The sequence below is a fragment of the Phacochoerus africanus genome, chromosome 14 (assembly GCF_016906955.1).
Source record: "Phacochoerus africanus isolate WHEZ1 chromosome 14, ROS_Pafr_v1, whole genome shotgun sequence".
Classification (NCBI taxonomy): domain Eukaryota; kingdom Metazoa; phylum Chordata; class Mammalia; order Artiodactyla; family Suidae; genus Phacochoerus; species Phacochoerus africanus.
Genome location: NC_062557.1, coordinates 39152450 through 39170722, shown reverse-complemented (window position 1 = coordinate 39170722; position 18273 = coordinate 39152450). Strand labels below are relative to the sequence as shown.

The 18273-nt window shown below is 43.7% G+C and overlaps 1 protein-coding gene across 3 annotated transcripts in view; it reads left to right on the top strand.

Annotated features, from left to right (window-relative positions):
- The window catches only part of LOC125113985 (WAP four-disulfide core domain protein 3-like), a 136695-nt gene that overhangs the window by 113521 nt on the left and 4901 nt on the right, over window positions 1–18273 (top strand). Inside the window, exons 1-4 of one of the 3 annotated variants that reach the window (XM_047756940.1) lie at window positions 619–741; window positions 6175–6282; window positions 10320–10421; window positions 10827–10934. In XM_047756940.1, coding sequence (XP_047612896.1) covers window positions 666–741; window positions 6175–6282; window positions 10320–10421; window positions 10827–10934 — 394 coding nt within the window. In that variant the 5' untranslated portion in view covers window positions 619–665. Of the gene's footprint in view, window positions 1–618; window positions 742–5024; window positions 5057–6174; window positions 6283–10319; window positions 10422–10826; window positions 10935–18273 lie in introns of those variants that run through there. The other 2 variants (XM_047756942.1, XM_047756941.1) reach the window with 2 other exon arrangements.

The window sequence follows — 18273 nt, the reverse complement described above, 5'->3', positions numbered from 1 at the left end:
TCTATGTACATATACATCTATATGCATATAAATGCCCAACTATTTAGCAGTGCCTCAGGGAAGAGGGAGAACAGATACGTCTCTGAACAGTATCACACAATGCAATATAATACTTAGACCTAGGTCCTGATGCAGCGACAAAGTGTCATAGAAAAGAAGTCATGAGATATGACGCCCTATTTCGTAGCTCTGTAACTTCGAGCAAGCTATTTAACCTTGTCGTAACTCAATTGTGGTATTTAACAGGTAAAGCATCTTGCATGTAGATATTCTTGAGTTACCTCTCCTTTTGTCTGTCTGTCTGTCTGTCTGTCTATCTATCTATCTATCTATCTATCTAATCTTCTTTCATTCTCTCTCTCCTTCTCATCTGATACATTTCTTTATTACACTAAGGAGATATTCCCCTTGCCTCAGAGAACTTGTTTAGAAAAAACAAACATTGCTCAACACCACAAAGGTGGGGTGTTTCTCTCTCTCTCTCTCTTTTTTTATTTTTATTTTTTTTAGCGAAGTCAGCTTCTTGGCAGAGCCTAAGTTTCAATTTTCTTACACGCTGATGGTGACCTTTGACCTCTGGCCCAGTTTAACCATTCCAGGAGCCTATAAATGTCAGCTGCTCTAGTCTTGGCTGCGTTACCACCGACCAGTCCTCAGCCGGCAACATGAAGCTGGGTGGCCTCTGCCTCCTGCTGCTCCTCGCCGTCCTTCTCACCCTCAATGCAGAGCTCCAGGCAGTTGGTAAGTCCAGGCATTGGCAGGTCCCACCTCTCAGAAGGAGAGTCAGAACGTGGGATGCCTGGGGCTGGGCAGGTGCAGCGTGGCAGAGGGGAGGCTGGGTACATAGGGGAACCGTCCACATGGGGAGACCCGGGGGCACATTTTAACTGCCCCCTCTACCCCCATCAGGATGCCAGCATCCCTCTGTGTCTGCCCACCTCCTCTCGCTCTCTCTTTGTGCCAAGGCCAGCCCCTCCATTTGCACGTTCCAGTCCTTACCTCCTGCTCTGCCTTGGCTGCCTTGGCTCCTGGGTCTCGCTCAGGCATCTTTAACCCTTTTCTCTCCTTTTGTTTCTACCTGCAAACAGAGAAATCTCCCTACTGTTGAGAAGACTTTTTTCTGAACTCTGCTCTTGTCGTCTCTGCCTCTTCCCAACCACTGAGCCCCTTCCAGTATAGCTCCAGCCACTAACTACCACCACTACCACCCATCACAACCACTGCCAATATGCCCCCTCGCATGGTACCAATAACTTCCTGGTTGACAATCTTTTTTTTTTTTTTCCTTTCAGGGGCACACCTGTGGCATATGGAGGTTCCCAGACTAGGGGTCGAATCGGAGCTGTAGCCGCCAGCCTATGCCACAGCCATAGCAATGCCAGATCTGAGCTGTGTCTGTGACCCACACTGCAGCTCATGGCAATGCCAGATCCTTAACCCACTGAGGGAGGCCAGAGATCAAACCTATGTTCTCATGGATGCTGGTCAGATTCTTTTCCACTGAGCCACGACAGGAGCTCCTGGTTGACAATCTTAATAGTTTTCCTCAGTTGTCAGTCTCCTTGAGATCTTTGCAGTATCTGACATTGTTCAGGATTCTTTCACTCTGAAACCCTCTCATGAGATTCCTCCAACTCTTTCTTGGGCCTTCTTTTTCTGCGCCTTTTGTTTCTTTTTCTCTATTTGCTCAACATTATGGGCCTTCAGACAAAGGTGGTTTCTCTCTTTGCCTTGCTCCCCGCTCCCTGTCTGGAATCAATCACCAGACTTTGTCTGATCTTCTTTCAAAATTTCTTACATCCTTTCCAAGCCCACTGCCACCCCTCTAATCACATAACTGGATCATTGCAATACTCTTGAACCCTCTCTCTTCTAAAATATGCATTGTGGGAGTTCCCACTGTGGCTCAGTGGAAATGAACCTGACTAGTATCCATGAGGTTTCGGGTCTGATCCCTGGCCCCCATCAGTGGGTTAAGGATCCGACATTGCCGTGATCTGTGGTGTAGGTCACAGACATGACTTGGATCTGGTGTTACTATGGTTGTGGCATAGGTTGGGAGCTGCAGCTCTGATTCAACTCCTAGCTTGGGAACTTCCATCTGCCACACCTACAGCCTTAAAAAAAGAAATAAATTTAAAAAAAAATAAAATATGCAATATATATTGAGTTCCAGCCAGTTCTATGCATAAATGTGAGATTGTTCTTCCCAAAGTGCAGCTCTCATCAGGCTATCGATTTCCTCAAAATGCAATGTATTCTCTCATCTGACAACCCCCCCACCTCTGCCTATGGAAATCCCGTTAATTCTTCAAAGCCCCATTTTTCCGGCTATTTCCACCACAAACATAATCAACATACACAGTCGTTCTAGCTAGAGCAGGATTTCTCAAGCGTTGATATGACAAGAAGATCCTGTTAAAACACTGGTTGTGATTCAGGGCTGGGGGCTGGAGATCCTGCACTAACAAGCGTCCAGGTGATGCTGCTGCTGCTGCTGCTGGTCCACAGACCACATCTTGGGTAGGAAGAGGCTCTGCCAACATGTTAGAACCACCCGAGAAGCTTTTTTTAAAAGACCCGTGCTGAACCCATACAACTCAGATGGGACTGGAGCCCAGAGGCTGGGACTCAAACCAGCCCAAACCCAGACTGGGACTGGAGCCCACTGTCTTTTCATTAAAATCGCACACCTGGTCTCAGGACTTAACTGAAGTTCAGGGCCTTTATGTCTCAGGGCAGAAGGAATTCAGCGAGAGGCAAAGACAGGTAAGAAGCAGATTTATTGAGAGAGAGAGAGTGTGGGCCGTCTCAGAAGATGAGAGCGACCTGGAAGATGTACTTTCTGTAGAGAGAATGCCCTCCGCAGCCCATCTGAAAAGGTTTGAGAGCGGCTCCAAAGTAGGGGGTGGTTAGGTTTTAGGTAGTTTCATAGGCTGATGAGTGGAAGGACTGTTCCAACTCTTTCCAGGAAGGGGTGGGGATTTCCAGGAAGTGGGCCACGGTCCACTTTTTGGACTTTTATGGTCAGGCTCAGAAACTTCATGGCACCTGTGGGCCTGTCATTGGCTAATTTATTACAATGAGCGTATAATGAGGCTTGAGGTCTGTTGGAAGCTGAACCTCCCGCCATCTGGGACCTACTTGGTTCTAACCAGTTTATGTCTTATCCTCAAGGGCTATGTCATTCTTTCATAGGTTGTGCCCTGCCTCGCTTCCCTTCAGTTTCACTGCCAGGACCCTCTGCTGGACCAATTAAATCAGGCTTTCTGGATGTCTCTTGTTCTGTGTGTGTGTGTGTGTGTGTGATATAAAAGTCACCATTTTAAGGGGTACGCTTTGGTGGGTTTTAGTCTATTCACAGTGTTGTGCAGGCATCACCACTATCTAACTGCAAAACATTTTCACCACCCCAAAAAGAAACTCCATCCCTATTCGCAAACTCCCTGTTCCCTCCTTCCTCTAATCCGCTTTCCAGCTCTAAGCCTTGTTCTATTCCGGGTACTTTATATTAATGAGATCATACAGTGGCATCTTTTGTGTCTGGCTTCTTTCATTATTTTCAAGAATCATCTAAGTTGTGTCTGTCAGTACTTTTTGTGGCTGGGTGATATAGCGGTACCAGGTAATATTTATACATTCATCAGTTGATGGACATTTGGGTTATTTCCATTTTGTGGCTCTTATGAAATAATGCTACTATGAGCATTCATAGTAAAGTTTTGTGTGAACATGTTTTCAGTTCTCTTGGATATACATGGAGGAGTGGGATTGCTGAGTCATGTAGGAACTTTGTGTTTAATTTTTTGAGGAACTGCCTAAGTCTTTTCCATAGAGCCTGCAACAACTTACATTCCCACCAGCAACATATGAAAGTTCTGATTGCTGCAATGTCCTTGCCAACACTTGTTGACATGTGACTTTTTTATGCTAGCTGTCACCGTGAGGGTAAAGGGGGCTCTCATTAGGTTTTTCCTTGCATTTTCCTAGTAACTAATGATATAGGGCACTTTTTCATGTTCTTAGTGGTCATTTATAAATTCTTTGGAGAAATTCTCTATTCACGTTCTTCTCCCTTTTCATAATTGGAGTGTTTGTCCTTTTGCTGTTGGGCTATAGGAATGCTTTATAGAGTCTGGATAGTAATAACCCTTATCAGATATAAGATTTGCAAATATTTCTGTGGCTTGTTTTTCTACTTACTTGATAGTGTTCTTTGATGCATAAAAGCCTTAAATTTTATAAAGCAAAATTCACCTACCTCTTTTGTTGCCTGACTTTGGTGTCATATTTCAGAAACCACTGCCCAATTCAAAGTTACAAAGACTGACATCTATGTTCCCTTCTCAGAGTTTCACACTTTGAGCACATACATTTAGGCCTTTGATCCATTTTGAGTGAATTTTTGTATGTGTATTTGTATAGGTACATGGCTTGAGGTAGTGGTCCAATTTATTCTTTTGCATGTGGATGTCCATTTTCCCCAGAACCATTTGTTGAAAGACTTCTTTCTCCATTGAATGGTATTAATGTGTATGTATGTGTGTGTGCGTGTGCATTTAAATCCCCAGCTAATTCTCTATAGCACTGATGGTTAAGCCACTCATATCCTTTAACTCTTAGCAGGACCTCCTTCACGGTACTTACTACATGTATAGTGCTGTGAAATGTAGTTATATGAGAACAAACTTTGATTTCCCATTCTAGATTTTTTCTGCCTTGCTCACACAAACCCTGACTTAATTTCTACTTCCTGAAAGATCTAGTCCTGTCCCTTACATACAGGAGGTAATTAATTAATTTATTTATTATCTTTTTAGGGCCACACGCACAACATATGGAAGTTTTCAAGCTGGGGCCAAATTGGAGCTACAGCTGACAGCCTACTCCACAGCCACAGCCAAGCCAGATCTGAGACGTGTTTGTGACCTACACTGCAGCTCAAGGCAACGCCGGATCCTTAACCCACTGAGCAAGGCCAGGGATCGAACCCGCATCCTCATGGATACAGTCTGGTTTGTTAACCGCTGAGCCACGATGGGAACTCCTCCAGTAGGTAATTTTTAAACATATAAGTTAATTAATTAGGGACAAGAGAAGAAATGAATGAGTAAATGAACAGTGAATGAACGAATGCTTAAATATTGATAGAGAATTATGGTCCCCAGGTTTCCTTCCCAAATTGGCAGCAGCTTGTGGACTTCTACCGTGTCAGAGCCACACTGGCTCTGGGAGGGTCTCTAGGCCAGTTCTGCATCAGCATCATCAGGAGACACTCATTAAAATCTGCATTTAAAGGCTCAGCCTGGAGAACCTGAGCTATCAGGTCTGGACCAGGTCCTACTCTCTGTACTTCTTTCCAAAGCTCCCAGGTGATTCTGAGAATCAGCCACATTTGGGGAGTCACTCAAGTGGTCTAGCCTTTCCCCACTTCCCCAGGCCACACCCAAGACAACCCCAGTTTACAGATGATAAAAGGGAGGCTGAGAGAGAAGGACAGGGCTAGTGGCAGAAGCAGGTCAGCCAGGTGGCAGGACCCGCAGGGAGAATTCTCTTGTTGATGGTGCTGTGATGATGGCACAAGTGTTCTTTTAACAGATAACTGGGTAAAAAGAACCCAAGGCTTTGATGTAGCTTCCAGGCCTGTCCCCATCTTTCAGCTCTATCTCCTACAGTAGCAAGAAGTCACATTGAGACTTTTTAGGAGTTAGAATCCAGGAAATTGTCTACTTCCATCAGAAAGAATTTTGGGAACTCAACTTTGTACTTAAGGGTAATTTCACTGAGCTGTATAGCAAAAGGGACCTGAGTTTTCAAGGGAAAAACTCCTGAATTCAAATCCCAGCTCTGCCACTGACCAGACAACCTCTGCATGTCCTCATCTATAAAATACAAATAAGAAAACCTACCAGTTAAAGCCCATTTGGGTTACCATTAACCGGCTTTCTTTGCAGCTTTCTCTCCTATAGATAATTCAATCTTAAGGAAATCCTGCAAATACTCTTGCAAATACTGCAGATCTTATTTGTTAGAGGGTCAGATAAGGTTCTATGTGAGATCATGTTTAAACAGTGATGTATTAGATCAAAAGGCAAATCGCTATTATGAGGTCAGGGTCATTTATAAGATAAGTACTGGTTTAATGTGAGCATCTCAACCCGGTCTTTTCTCAAGATGTAGGTATCTGTGTGACGGAGTGCCATGTAGACCAGGACTGTGGGGCAGGAAGACGATGCACCAGCAATGGATGTGGCCGTGTCTGCTCCCCAATCCAGCGAAGAGGTAAGGCTGAGAGCCCTGCGGGCACATGAGCTTGGTCCTGCCCACCCTTTCCAGACTTGTTCAATAGTAATGAATGCTTGAGTATGGTTTTGGAGTTTTCATCATAAAACATAAAATAAATGGGATTCTTTGGATTTCTCCATCATGATCCATCCCATTGCTTCAGTCATTCTCAGCTTTTTTCATTGTGGGGATTTCTTTTTAAGAATAACTCTTGGGGAGTTCCTGTTGTGACTCAGCGGTAATGAATCAGACTAATATCCATTAGGATTCGGGTTTGATTCCTGGCCTCACTCAGTGGGTTAAGGATCTGGTATTGCCATGAGCTGTGGTATAGGTGACAGACATGGCTTGGATCCCAGGTGGCTGTGGTATAGGCTGGCAACTACAGCTCCAATTGGACACCTAGCCTGGGAACTTCAATATGCTGCAAGTGGGGCCCTAAAACCAAAAAGAAAGGAAGGAAGGAAGGAAGGAAGGAAGGAGAGAGAGAGAGAGAGAGAGAGAGAGATAGAGAAGAGAAAGAACGAACTAAGAAAGAAAGAAGAAAGAAAGAAAGAAAGAAAGAAAGAAAGAAAGAAAGAAAGAGAAAGAAAGAAAGAAAGAAAGAAAGAATCACTCTTGGAGAGTTTCCATTATGGCTCAGCAGGTTAAGAACTCGACTAGTATTCATGAAGATTTGGTTTCGATCCTTGGCCTTGTTCCATGGGTTAAGCATCTGTCATTGCCACAAGCTGTGGTATAGGTCGCAGATGTGGCTTGGATCCCACACATTACTATGGTGTAGGCTGGAAACCGCAGCTCCAATTCAGCTCCAGCTGGGAAACTTCCATATGCTGTGGGTGTGGCCCTAAAAAAAGAAAAATAAGGATTTCCCATTGTGGCTCAGTGGAAATGAATCTTGCTAGTATCCATGAGGATGCAGATTTGATCCCTGGCCTCCCTCATCAGGTTAAGGATTTGGCATTGCCATGAGCTGTGGTGTAGGTCACAGCCACGGTTTGGATCTGGTGTTGCTGTGGCCGTGGTGTAGGCCAGTAGCCTGGGAACCTCCACATGCCTTGGGTGTGGCCCTCAAAAGACGGAAAAAAAAAAAAAAAATTAAAAGAATAGCTCTTGGGAGTTTCCTGTGCCTCAGCAGGTTAAGGATCCAGTGTTGTCACTGCTGTGGCATGGATTCCATCCCTGGCCAGGGAACTTCCCCATGACATGGGTGTGGCTTACAACAAGAATAACTCAATATTTTTATCCCCATAAATATATGTTTATGGTTGAAAAACAAGACTCAACAGCCCAAAGTATTTAAACAAATAAATAGCACCCACAAGAGCACCATCCGGAAACATCCTTGGTGACCTTTCAGGGTGTATCTTTCCACACTTTGTGTGTGTATTAGCATCTTAGTGATTTCACACTCTTAGTTAAATTGATGTGATTTTTTAATATCTCATATCAATCTTATTTTATATTTTAATACCTGACATTAATGTGTAATTTTCCCATTGAGTTATTTTGAACATCCCTCAACCTATTTTAACTCTTTATTATGGGAATTTCTAAACACATACAAAGCAGACAAATTGGTATAACAACAGACCGTATACCCATCACCCGGCTTCAGCTATTGTCAGTGTCATTCTTCCTTCATCTCTAACCCCACCCACTTCCCCTCATCCCCTAATATTTTCAAGCAAATTCCAGACATTATTTCATAACATGTTATTTCCATAGGTATTTCATGAAAATAAGAACGCCTTTTGATCGTATGGTTTATCCTGCCTTTTGTTATTATTTTATTTACTGTTGTAGATATCTTTTTTAGAGAGAGTCTTTCATTATATAATCTATGTTATTTGTGTAATCGCTCTCTTTCCTTTTTTCTCTCTCTTACTATATTTGCATTAGGAAAGGTTTATGTTTTTGTTCTAATAGTTACCTTATTACTAAGACTTTTGAGTATTACCCTTGCTCTCTTTTTATTTTATTTTATTTTATTTTATTTTTGTGTCTTTTTGCCTTTTCTTGGGCCGCTCCCGTGGCATATGGAGATTCCCAGGCTAGGGGTTGAATCGGAGCTGTAGCCACCAGCCTACACCAGAGTCACAGCAACGCGGGATCTGAGCCGCGTCTGCGACCTACATCACAGCTCACGGCAACACGAGATCCTTAACCCACTGAGCAAGGCCAGGGATCGAACCTGCAACCTCATGGTTCCTAGTCGGATTCATTAACCACTGCGCCACGACGGGAACTCCCTCTCTCTTTTTAAATTATTACCTGCAGGTTTCCTACTATGAGTAACAGTCCTAACAAAATTAGATCATTTCCTCCTTTCCTTCCTCCCTCTGCCCATCCCTCCCACCCCCAGCAGCTGCTCTTAGGTAATGTCCTTGCATTCCCACTTAACCCTTTTCCGGTATTTGTCAGGCTTACTCTCCTTTTCATGTGTTCTTTCCATCCCCTTCCCCAGTGTTTGATAGGTATAGTGTGTTTACATTGTCAGAGCATGTAGCTAGTCCATAGACTCTCTCCATAGACTGTAAATGAGTCTCAGTTCTACTGTGAATACATATTTAATGGCCTCACTAGGCCCCATGTTGATGTCTCTCCAGTCAGGTTTGTTTGGCTGAAGATGAGGCTCTAGTGGATTCCTCAGGACGTTGTCCTGGGAACAAGGTCCCAGGTCTTCTCCATCCGTCACCTCACTGCCCCCCGCAGACTCTGCACAGAGCAGACCCTCGCTGGTCTGGTGGAGGATGGTGCTTTGTCCCCTTCCCTCCACTCAGATTTTGCAGTTTGAGGAGATAACCTTTTCCCCCAGTCTTGTTGTCTATGTGTTTTCAGTTTTGCTATTTTAATTGCTCTGTATGTTTTTATGGGAAGATGTTGGAAGATTCAAAAATTATGTCAACCAGCACAACTAAAACCACCTTCCCAGAATCTGACAGTGTTTTTAACAACTTCCAGTTTTCTCTTTTGCGAATGTCATTTGATTCTTCTGCCCATATTTCTGTTAGGTTATCTGTATTGTTCCTATTGATTTGTAAGAGATTCTAGATACATCATTATTTTGTCTGTGTGTGTGTGTATATATATATATATATATACACATATATATGTACTGTATATAAATATGTGTACTACTCATATTATGTATACTATGTGTGTGTGTGTATATATATATAATAAACATTAATCTCCCAGTTTAGCTTTTCTTTTCTCTCTGTTAATGATTTCATTCAATGAAGAAAAGTTCCTAATTTTAATGAGATTCCATCTCTCTATTTTAATGGTCGGTAATATTTCTGTAATATTTACAAAATATTTGCCTAACCCAGGATCATGAAACTATTTACTATAGTATCTTCTATAAGCTTTATGGCTTTCCCTTTTCCTTAGGTCTTATACCTATTTGGGACAAATTTTGTTTTCTTGTATAAAATAGACAAGTTTCCTTTTTTTCACATGGACCGTCCAGTGGATCCAACCACATTTCCTGAAAAGACCATTCTTTTCCCTTTTGTGTTTCGTTGGGTCCTTGGTCATAAACTGGGAGATCATGTGTGTGTATCTGTCCCATTGGTCTCCTTGTCTGTCTTGTACCAACACCACACTATCTTGTTTCCTGCCACATTTTAATTAGTCCTGATGAACAGTAACTTAAGTCCTTCAACGTCATTTAAAAGTGTCTTGAGTATTGTTGATTTTTGGAATTTTCATATAAAGTTTTCAAATCAGGGTATTCATTTTCATGAAAAATCCTTCTCAGATTTTGACTGAGACTATATTCCATTTCAATTTGGGGGAAACAGACATCTTTATAACACTAAGTATTTCCATCCATGAATGTGGCATATCTCTCCATTCATGAAGATATTTAAAATGTTTTAGTAATATCATGTGGTTTTCTACACATACTTGTTCAGTTTATATCTAGGTAACTGATGGCTTTTGAATGACATTGTAAAGGCAACTAAAATATTTATTTTCTAATTATATGACTTCAGAGCTTTTAACCGAGTGTTTGCTCTTGTCAGAGGCCTGCGAGCACCAGTGCAGAGAAGACAGGGACTGTAGGAGTGGACATGAGTGCGTGAGGAAGGGCTGTGGGCACGTCTGCTCCCCCATCCCTGAAGCAGGTGAGTCCGGACTTCCTGTAGAGTAAAATGGACATGAGCTTTCAAGGCAAATATCCTTGGATTCAAATCCAAACTCTGTTGTTGACCAGACAGCCTCTTCATGTTCTCATCTATAAAATACAAAATAAGAAAACTTACCAGTTAAAGCCCATTTGGGTTACCATTAACCGGCTTTCTTTGCAGTTTTCTTTCCTACAGATACTCCATTCCTAAGGAAATGCTCCAAATATTCCTGCAAATACTTCAAAACTTATTTGTTAGAAGAGTCAGATGAGGTTCTATGTGAGATCATGTTTAAACAGTTAAGTGTTAGATCAAAATGCAAACTGCTATTTATTAGGTCAGGCTCATTTATGAGACAAGTACTGGTTTAATGTGAGCATCTCAACCCGGTCTTTTCTCAAGATGTAGGTATCTGTGTGACGGAGTGCCATGTAGACCAGGACTGTGGGGCAGGAAGACGATGCACCAGCAATGGGTGTGGCCGTGTCTGCTCCCCAGTCCGGCGAAGAGGTAAGGCTGAGAGCCCTGTGGGCACATGAGCTTGGTCCTGCCCACTCTTTCCAACAGTCATGAACCCTTGAGTATGATTTTGAGAGTTTTCATCATAAGATGTAAAATAAATGGGATTCTTGGACTTCTCCATCACCATCTATTGCTTTCAGTCATTCTCAACTTTTTTCATTGTGGGGATTTCTTTTTAAGGATAACTCTTGGGGGAGTTCCCATTGTGGCACAGAAGTATTTTTTTTTTTGTCTTTTTGTTTTTTTAGGGCCCCACCCACAGATTATGGAGGTGCCCAGGCTAGGAGTCTAATCAGAGTGGAAACTGCTGGCCTGCACCACAGCCACAGCAACTCAGGATCTGAGCCACATCTGTGACCCACACCACAGCTCACGGCAACACCGGGTCCTTAACCCACTGAGCAAGGCCAGGAATCGAACCCGCAACCTCATGGTTCCCAGTTGGATTCATTTCCACTGTGCCACGATGGGAACTCCGGCACAGAAGTATTGAATTCAACTTGTATCTGTGAGGACGTGGGTTGGATTCCTGGCTTTGCTCAGTGGGTTAAGGATCTGGCGATGCCATGATCTGTGGTGTTGGTCACAGAGACAGCTAGGATCTGGCATTGCTGCAGCTGTGGCATGTAGGCTGGCAACTGCTGCTCTGACTAAACTCCTAGCCTGGAAACATCCATATGCTGCAGGTGCCAGCACCCCCCCAAAAAAATGTAAAAAATAACTCTTTCAAGTTCCCTGATGGCTCAGTGGGTTAAAGATCCAGTGTTGTCACTGCTGTGATGTGGGTTTTGCTTCCTGCCCAGAAATCTTTCACGTGCCATGGGAGTGGCCAAAAAAAAAAAAAAAAAGAATAACTTAATGTTTTTATACCCCATATATATATATGGTTGAAAACCAAGACTCTCCTTTAATTTTGTCCTTTTTTAAAGACTATTTTTAATTAAATTAATTAAAATCTGCTCCTTAATTTTTTCATATCTCTCCCCTTTCCTCTCCTTTCTCCCCCTCCCTGCCTTCTCCCTCCTTCCTCTGATACCCCTTCCCCACCCCACTTCCTTATTCGCCAGAAGGACTTTCCCCTCTTCCAAGGGATGATAACTCACGTCATGTCCTGTGTCTTCTCTGTGCTCTGAGTTCTAAGCCTTACATGTGTGAAGAGGCACTTCTGAAATTTAAAAAACATTTTCATTCTCAGAAAAGCCTGTTGTCTAATTTGAAACTCACTGCGGAGCCCTGGCCCCTTTATTCCAGGCGGGTGTGCCTTCCCCAGGAACCACAGGCTGCAATTGCCTCACTGAGTTGTGGGGGCTGGCGGGGGGGGGGTGGGCATTGGGCAGCCAGAAACTAGGAAGAGTCAGGAACAAAAGATGCATTGGATCAACATCTCAGGATAAAATCATCTCATTATGTCATATACATTGTAAAAGCATTCTTGATACTGTAAAGTGCTACAAAGGCTGTGATTTTTTTTGTAGTGGTAGATACTTTATAAATTCTGTAATTTGTTAAAGTGTAAAAATGCAGACACTACCTCTTAGGAATTGCTCCATTCATTCTTTGCTGTAGCCTCTTCCTGGCATCTGCTCCTGAGACTTTTTTTTTTTTTTTTTTAAGCTCTTTAGAGCTGCACCTGCGGCATACGAAAGTTCCCAGGCTAGCGTGGAATCGGAGCTGCAGCTGCCGGCCTACACCACAGCCACAGCAATGCAGGATCTGAACCGAATCTTCGGCCTACAGCACAGCTCATGGCAACACTGGATCCTTAACCCATTGAGTGAGGCCAGGAATCAAACCTGCATCCTCATGGATCCTAGTCGGGTTCATAAACTGCTGAGCCATGATGGGAACTCCCTGAGACCTTTTTTTGTTTTTCTCTCTTTGTTTCTTGGTGTGTGTGTGTGTGTGTGTGTGTGTGTGTGTGTGTGTGTATTTTTGGCTCTTTTTTAAATTTTTAAAAATTCTATTGAAGTATATTTGATTTACTGTGTTGTCGTGTTAACGTCTGCTGTTACAACAAAAGTGATTCAATTATACAAATACACATATCCATTCTTTTCCAGATTCTCTTCCCACATAGGTTATCACAGAATATTGAGTAGATTTCTCTGTGCTCTCCAGTAGGTCCCCATTGACCTAATGTTTGATGGATCTTCTCTGGCGGGCCTCTGTGAGATCCAGTGCAGGAGAGACTTAGATTGTGGGGCTGGGAGACAGTGCATCAGGAAGGGCTGTAGCCAATTCTGCTCCCCTATCCCTGAAGCACGTAAGACCTGGAGCCTTGCCTGATGCCCCAACCAGGTGTACCAGGGTCACTCCTGCCTGGCCTTTCCACAACTGTGCTTCTGACCAGAAATGGGATGGAAACCCATCAGGGTCCCCGGGGCATCTCCTTCACTCTTGCCCTTACAGAGGGAATCAGGTCAGAGGGCTGTGTGCCCAGCATCTCATCAATAAAGACCCCTTCAAAAGATCTTTAATAATTTCCAAGAGTTCCCATTGTGGCTCAGTGGAAACAAATCTGACGAGCATCCATAGGGACACAGGTTTGATCCCTGGCCCTGCTCAGTGGGTTAAGGATTTGGTATTGGTGTGAGCTGTGGTGTAGGTCAGCAGCTACAGTTCTGATTCTACCTTTAGCCTGGGAACCTCCACATGCCACAGGTGCAGCCCTAAAAATAATAATAATAATTTCCTTTTTCTTTTTTACAAGTAATGCTCATTCTATAAAAATCTGAAACCACCGATGAGCCTATATATATATATGTATATGTATATTTATTGTGATTATAATATGATCATTATATCCACATGGTATGCTTCTCTATAATCATAAGATTTCAACTGCCTAGAAAAGAACATTTCCACAGCATACTATTTATTATTTGTACTCGTCTAAATATTAACAATATTTACTAATATTATATTTTTAACCCCCCAAAAAGGCCATCCCCTTTTTTGTTGGGAGCCTCTCTCACTGTCAGTGCTAAATGTATTTCATTTTACTTTATTTCCCATCTTTAATTACTAAACTTAATAAACTTATTTAACGAATTAAGTTTACTGTACCCCACCATATAGAATATACTTCATCATCTCAGTAAATCACCTTCTAGTGGACATTTCAGTGGAATTTTGTTTTGTTTTTTTATTTTATTTACTGTGGCTATTCTGAGCAGGGCATCCATGCCAGTTCTTCTCACTAGATTTTATGTACCTCTTTATGATGCCTGAATGAATAAACTGAGGTTTCTTGGGTTTAAGTGGCTACAAAAGCCGAGAGTGACTAAGTCAGGATTGATCCTGGGTCTGTGCTTGGCAGGGTGGGAGGTGCAGGGCAGGGCTCCAGAGCTTTCAAATCCCACTTCTGCAGCTCACCAAGGCAGGGTTTTGGGCAAGTTACTTAACGTGGAGTTCTTCTGCTGTAACATGGGGAATACCTATCCCAGAGGGTATGGTGAGGGCTGAATCAACTAATGTAGATCATGTATCTGACCCTAGCACATAATTTTAAAAATTAATAATAGGGAAGAGAATAGAGTAACAGGGAACATTTCAGTAGAAAGTAACATCTCATGGGATTAGGAATTTATTTCAAAGTGTTGTTCTGGGGACACTAGGTAATATTTTTAACCCTCAGTTTCCCCATCAAGGAAACCCAGAAAGTTATATCTCTATGACTGCATTGTATGGGGATTAATGAAAGTGTATGCATAACCTTTTTCTTTAAAAAGGTTAAAAAGGTGATTCAGCCAACAACATCAGAAAACAACAGTGATTCAGCCAGCAACATCAAGTTTCTTTCTTTTTGTGCCTTTTTTTTTTTTTTTTTGTCTTTTTAGGGTTGCACCTGCAGCATATGGAGGTTCCCAGGCTAGGGGTCGAATCAGAGCTGTAGCTGCTGGCCTACACCACAGCCACAGCAACACAGGATCTAAGCCGCACCTGCAACCTAAACCACAGCTCAAGGCAACGCCGTATCTTTAACCCACTGAGTGAGGCCAGGGATTGAGTTTGTGTGCTCATGGATGCTAGTCAGATTTGTTTCCGCTGAGTCAGGACAGAAACTCCAAGTTTATTCCTGAATAGCAGAGAAATTACAACTCTGAGACAAGCAAACTCAGAGTTTGCCTGGGCAAGTCTGGAAAGCAAAAGAGTGTTCTTTTATAGGGGACAGGAGGAAGTTGGGAGGGGTCGTTTTGGACAGAAGTTCATTGGAGGAAAATGAGAGTTAGAGATGGTAGGGGCTTCCCATTGGCTGCAGGCAAGGGTGGGCTCTGTAGCCAGCCAGCAGGAAATCTTCCTTGTTCCTGCCAGAGGATGCAAGCTGCCATCCATGGTACCTGCGTGACAGCCCTCTAATACATGGCTGTCCCAATTTTGAGTTAGGTTTCCTTAATATATTTTCACAGTATAAATATCTGGTGAAGTAGAAGTGCCCTGTGGCTGAATTCAGGGGAGCTGGGAGAAGCCAAAAGAAGCTTAGCATCCACTATTCCTCCACTCTCTTTTCTCCTTAAACCAGGTGGATTTAATTCAGGTCACCCAGAAGGAAATGAAGCCAAAATTGGAAAGGACCAAAGAAGACTTTCAGTTCTGGCATATAGTTTGTTGGTATGGATCAACCTCTGCTCTCAAATTACTTTATTTGTGAAAGGAAATCCATATTTCAAACAAGGACTCTATCCTGGAGAAGAAAGGAAGCCCGGGTTTGTGCGCTGGCTTAGCTGGCAGAACTGTAGCCAGGAGTCTTTGTTCTGCTCTTCCCTTAAGGGCAAAGCTCTGGAAATGATAGCGGGGATGAGCTCCTTCATGGAACAGTCCCAACAGACCAGATGCAGGCAGGGTTAGACTGTGCTCTAGCCAGGAGTCAGAAGCAGGAAACCTGGAGCCTCAACTCTCCCCCTCATCAGGCCTGGGGGGCTTCTGATCAGGACCCCAATCTGAGGTCTCCCAGCCAGGCTCACTGGGAGTTTGCTGGTGCCCAGGTTAGCCTAGTTTCCCAAAGCCACGGGGGTGCCAGCTCACCGCGGATCAAGGGTGTTGGTTTCCCTGCAGGCTGCCATGCTTCTTTGACAGGATTTGACATACTTCTTCTCTTGTGCTCTACTCCTGGGGCACGTAGCAGGGTGGCCCCACTCCCTGTCCCCTAAGAAGGCTGTGGTGCACATTCTCTTCAATTTGGCTTGCTCTTTCAGGGTATCCTACCCCCGCCCCCCAAGTCTCCCAAGCAACCTTTCTGCTCCATTTTTTTGCACACCTGGATCAGGAGAAAATTTGAGAGGCCTTTTAAGAAGCTCCATCCCCAGCTGTCCCCCCACTTTGCCTTTAACCAGTGCCCCATTCCAAACCTTTGCTCCCCCAGAGTGATTTTCTTTCCTCTCCAATATAGTTTTTTAACATGCAAGTTGGTGATAATTAAGGTCTGGATTCTGATAGGTGACTCCAAAAGCACAAATAGCGAATTCAGTCAAGTCACCTGAAGAGAAGATATTCTTTTGAACTAAAAGGATTTCGGTAACAACGGTCACCTCATAAGCACACCCTCGGCCTCACTGCCAAGACCAGGCTGTGCTTCTGCTGTGGCCAGGATGAGAGAAGGACCTGTCCTGGATCTGGCAACTTGAATAGTTTTTTCTGTCACTCAGTTTCAGGGCTTCAGTGACACAAGGTGGCTTTTTCTCAGTTAGCCTGTGAGCAGTTACCGTCTGCCATTCTATACCTTGGTCCTCCAATCCCAAGGAAGGGAAGAGGAGGCATTAGAGTTGGACTTGAGCCACTGGGAACCCCTGGTGTTGGCTGCTGCCCATGCCCCTGGGATGGTGAGACCCACAGAGATCTCAGGAGGCCCCAGGGATTGGGAGGCTGAGAACCAGCACCATCTCCCAGGTGAGAGAGGCTCTAACTGGGTAGAATAGGGTAGAATGTCCCCCTACATACGTAGGAGAGGAAAGCCCTATTTGCAGGTGTTAATCAGGGAAAGGTTTACACTGCACTGCAAAAGATGCCACGGAGGTCGGGGTGACCGTGGGTCCTCTAGGGTTTATAGGTTTCTACGCTGAAGGCTGACTATTAACCCCTCCCCTCAAAAGTCATCGTCCCTCCCAAAAGACACTTCAGGTCCTCAGATATTTAATTTTTTTTATTTTTTATTTTATTTTATTTTATTTTTGTCTTTTTGCTATTTCTTGGGCTGCTCCCGTGGCATATGGAGGTTCCCGGGCTAGGGGTCCAATCGGAGCTGTAGCCACCGGCCTACGCCAGAGCCACAGCAACGCGGGATCCAAGCCGTGTCTGTGACCTACACCACAGCTCACGGCAACGCCGGATCCTTAACCCACTGAGCAAGGGCAGGGACCGAACCTGCAACCTCATGGTTCCTAGTCGGATTCGTTAACCACTGCGCCACGACGGGAACTCCTTTTTATTTTTTTTATTTTTTATTTTTTATTTATTTTTTATTTTTTCAGATCCTCAGGTATTTAAGACCCCAGCAGAACCAGTGCAAGAATCCATGAGGGCATACATGCCTGTCAGGAAATCACAGAGACAGTCTCTAGTCAATATGGACTTTGGGGCCAGGTCCTCCCAGGGTCCAGCCCCAGGCCCACCCTGCACAAGCCCAGACTGTGGGCAAGTCAGTTATGTTCCCTGAGCTCCTGTTTCCTCGTTTCCTAAATGGAAGTGAAACACATCTCATCTCTTTTTGTGTGTGTGCAGCTGTCATACACAGGAATGGCTCTTTAAGGATGAAAATCCTTCTCCTTCTGTTTTCCTGCAGATCAACAGCGTTGGCCAAAACACTGAACTTATTTCTCTGAGTTTTCTTTATTTTCTTAATATAGGCTTTTTTTTGGTTTATTAACATTATGCATTTCTTGCCAATGTTAAAATGTTAACCCTAATCAAAAAGGGCTAATCTGTGTACAGTTCTGTCCCCTTGGAATAATCACTAACGGTTGGGTAAACACTGTTTCAATTTCCTCTATGAATAGGCTAATATATACTTTTTTTTTTTTTTTTTGTCTTTTTAGGGCTGCGCATGTGGCATATGGAGGCTCCCAGGCTAGGGGTTGAATTGGTGCTATAGCCACTGGCCTACACCACAGCCACAGCAATGCGGGGTCTGAGCCACGTCTGTTACCTACACCACAGTTCATGGCAATGCCAGATCCTTAACCCACTGATCAATGCCAGGGATTGAACCTGTACCCTCATGGATACCAGTCAGATTCATTTCCACTGAACCATGATAGGAACTCCTGCACTTATTTTTATATGTCCTGTGTCATTCTCCATTTCACTGTGTGACATATGTCATGTACAGGTG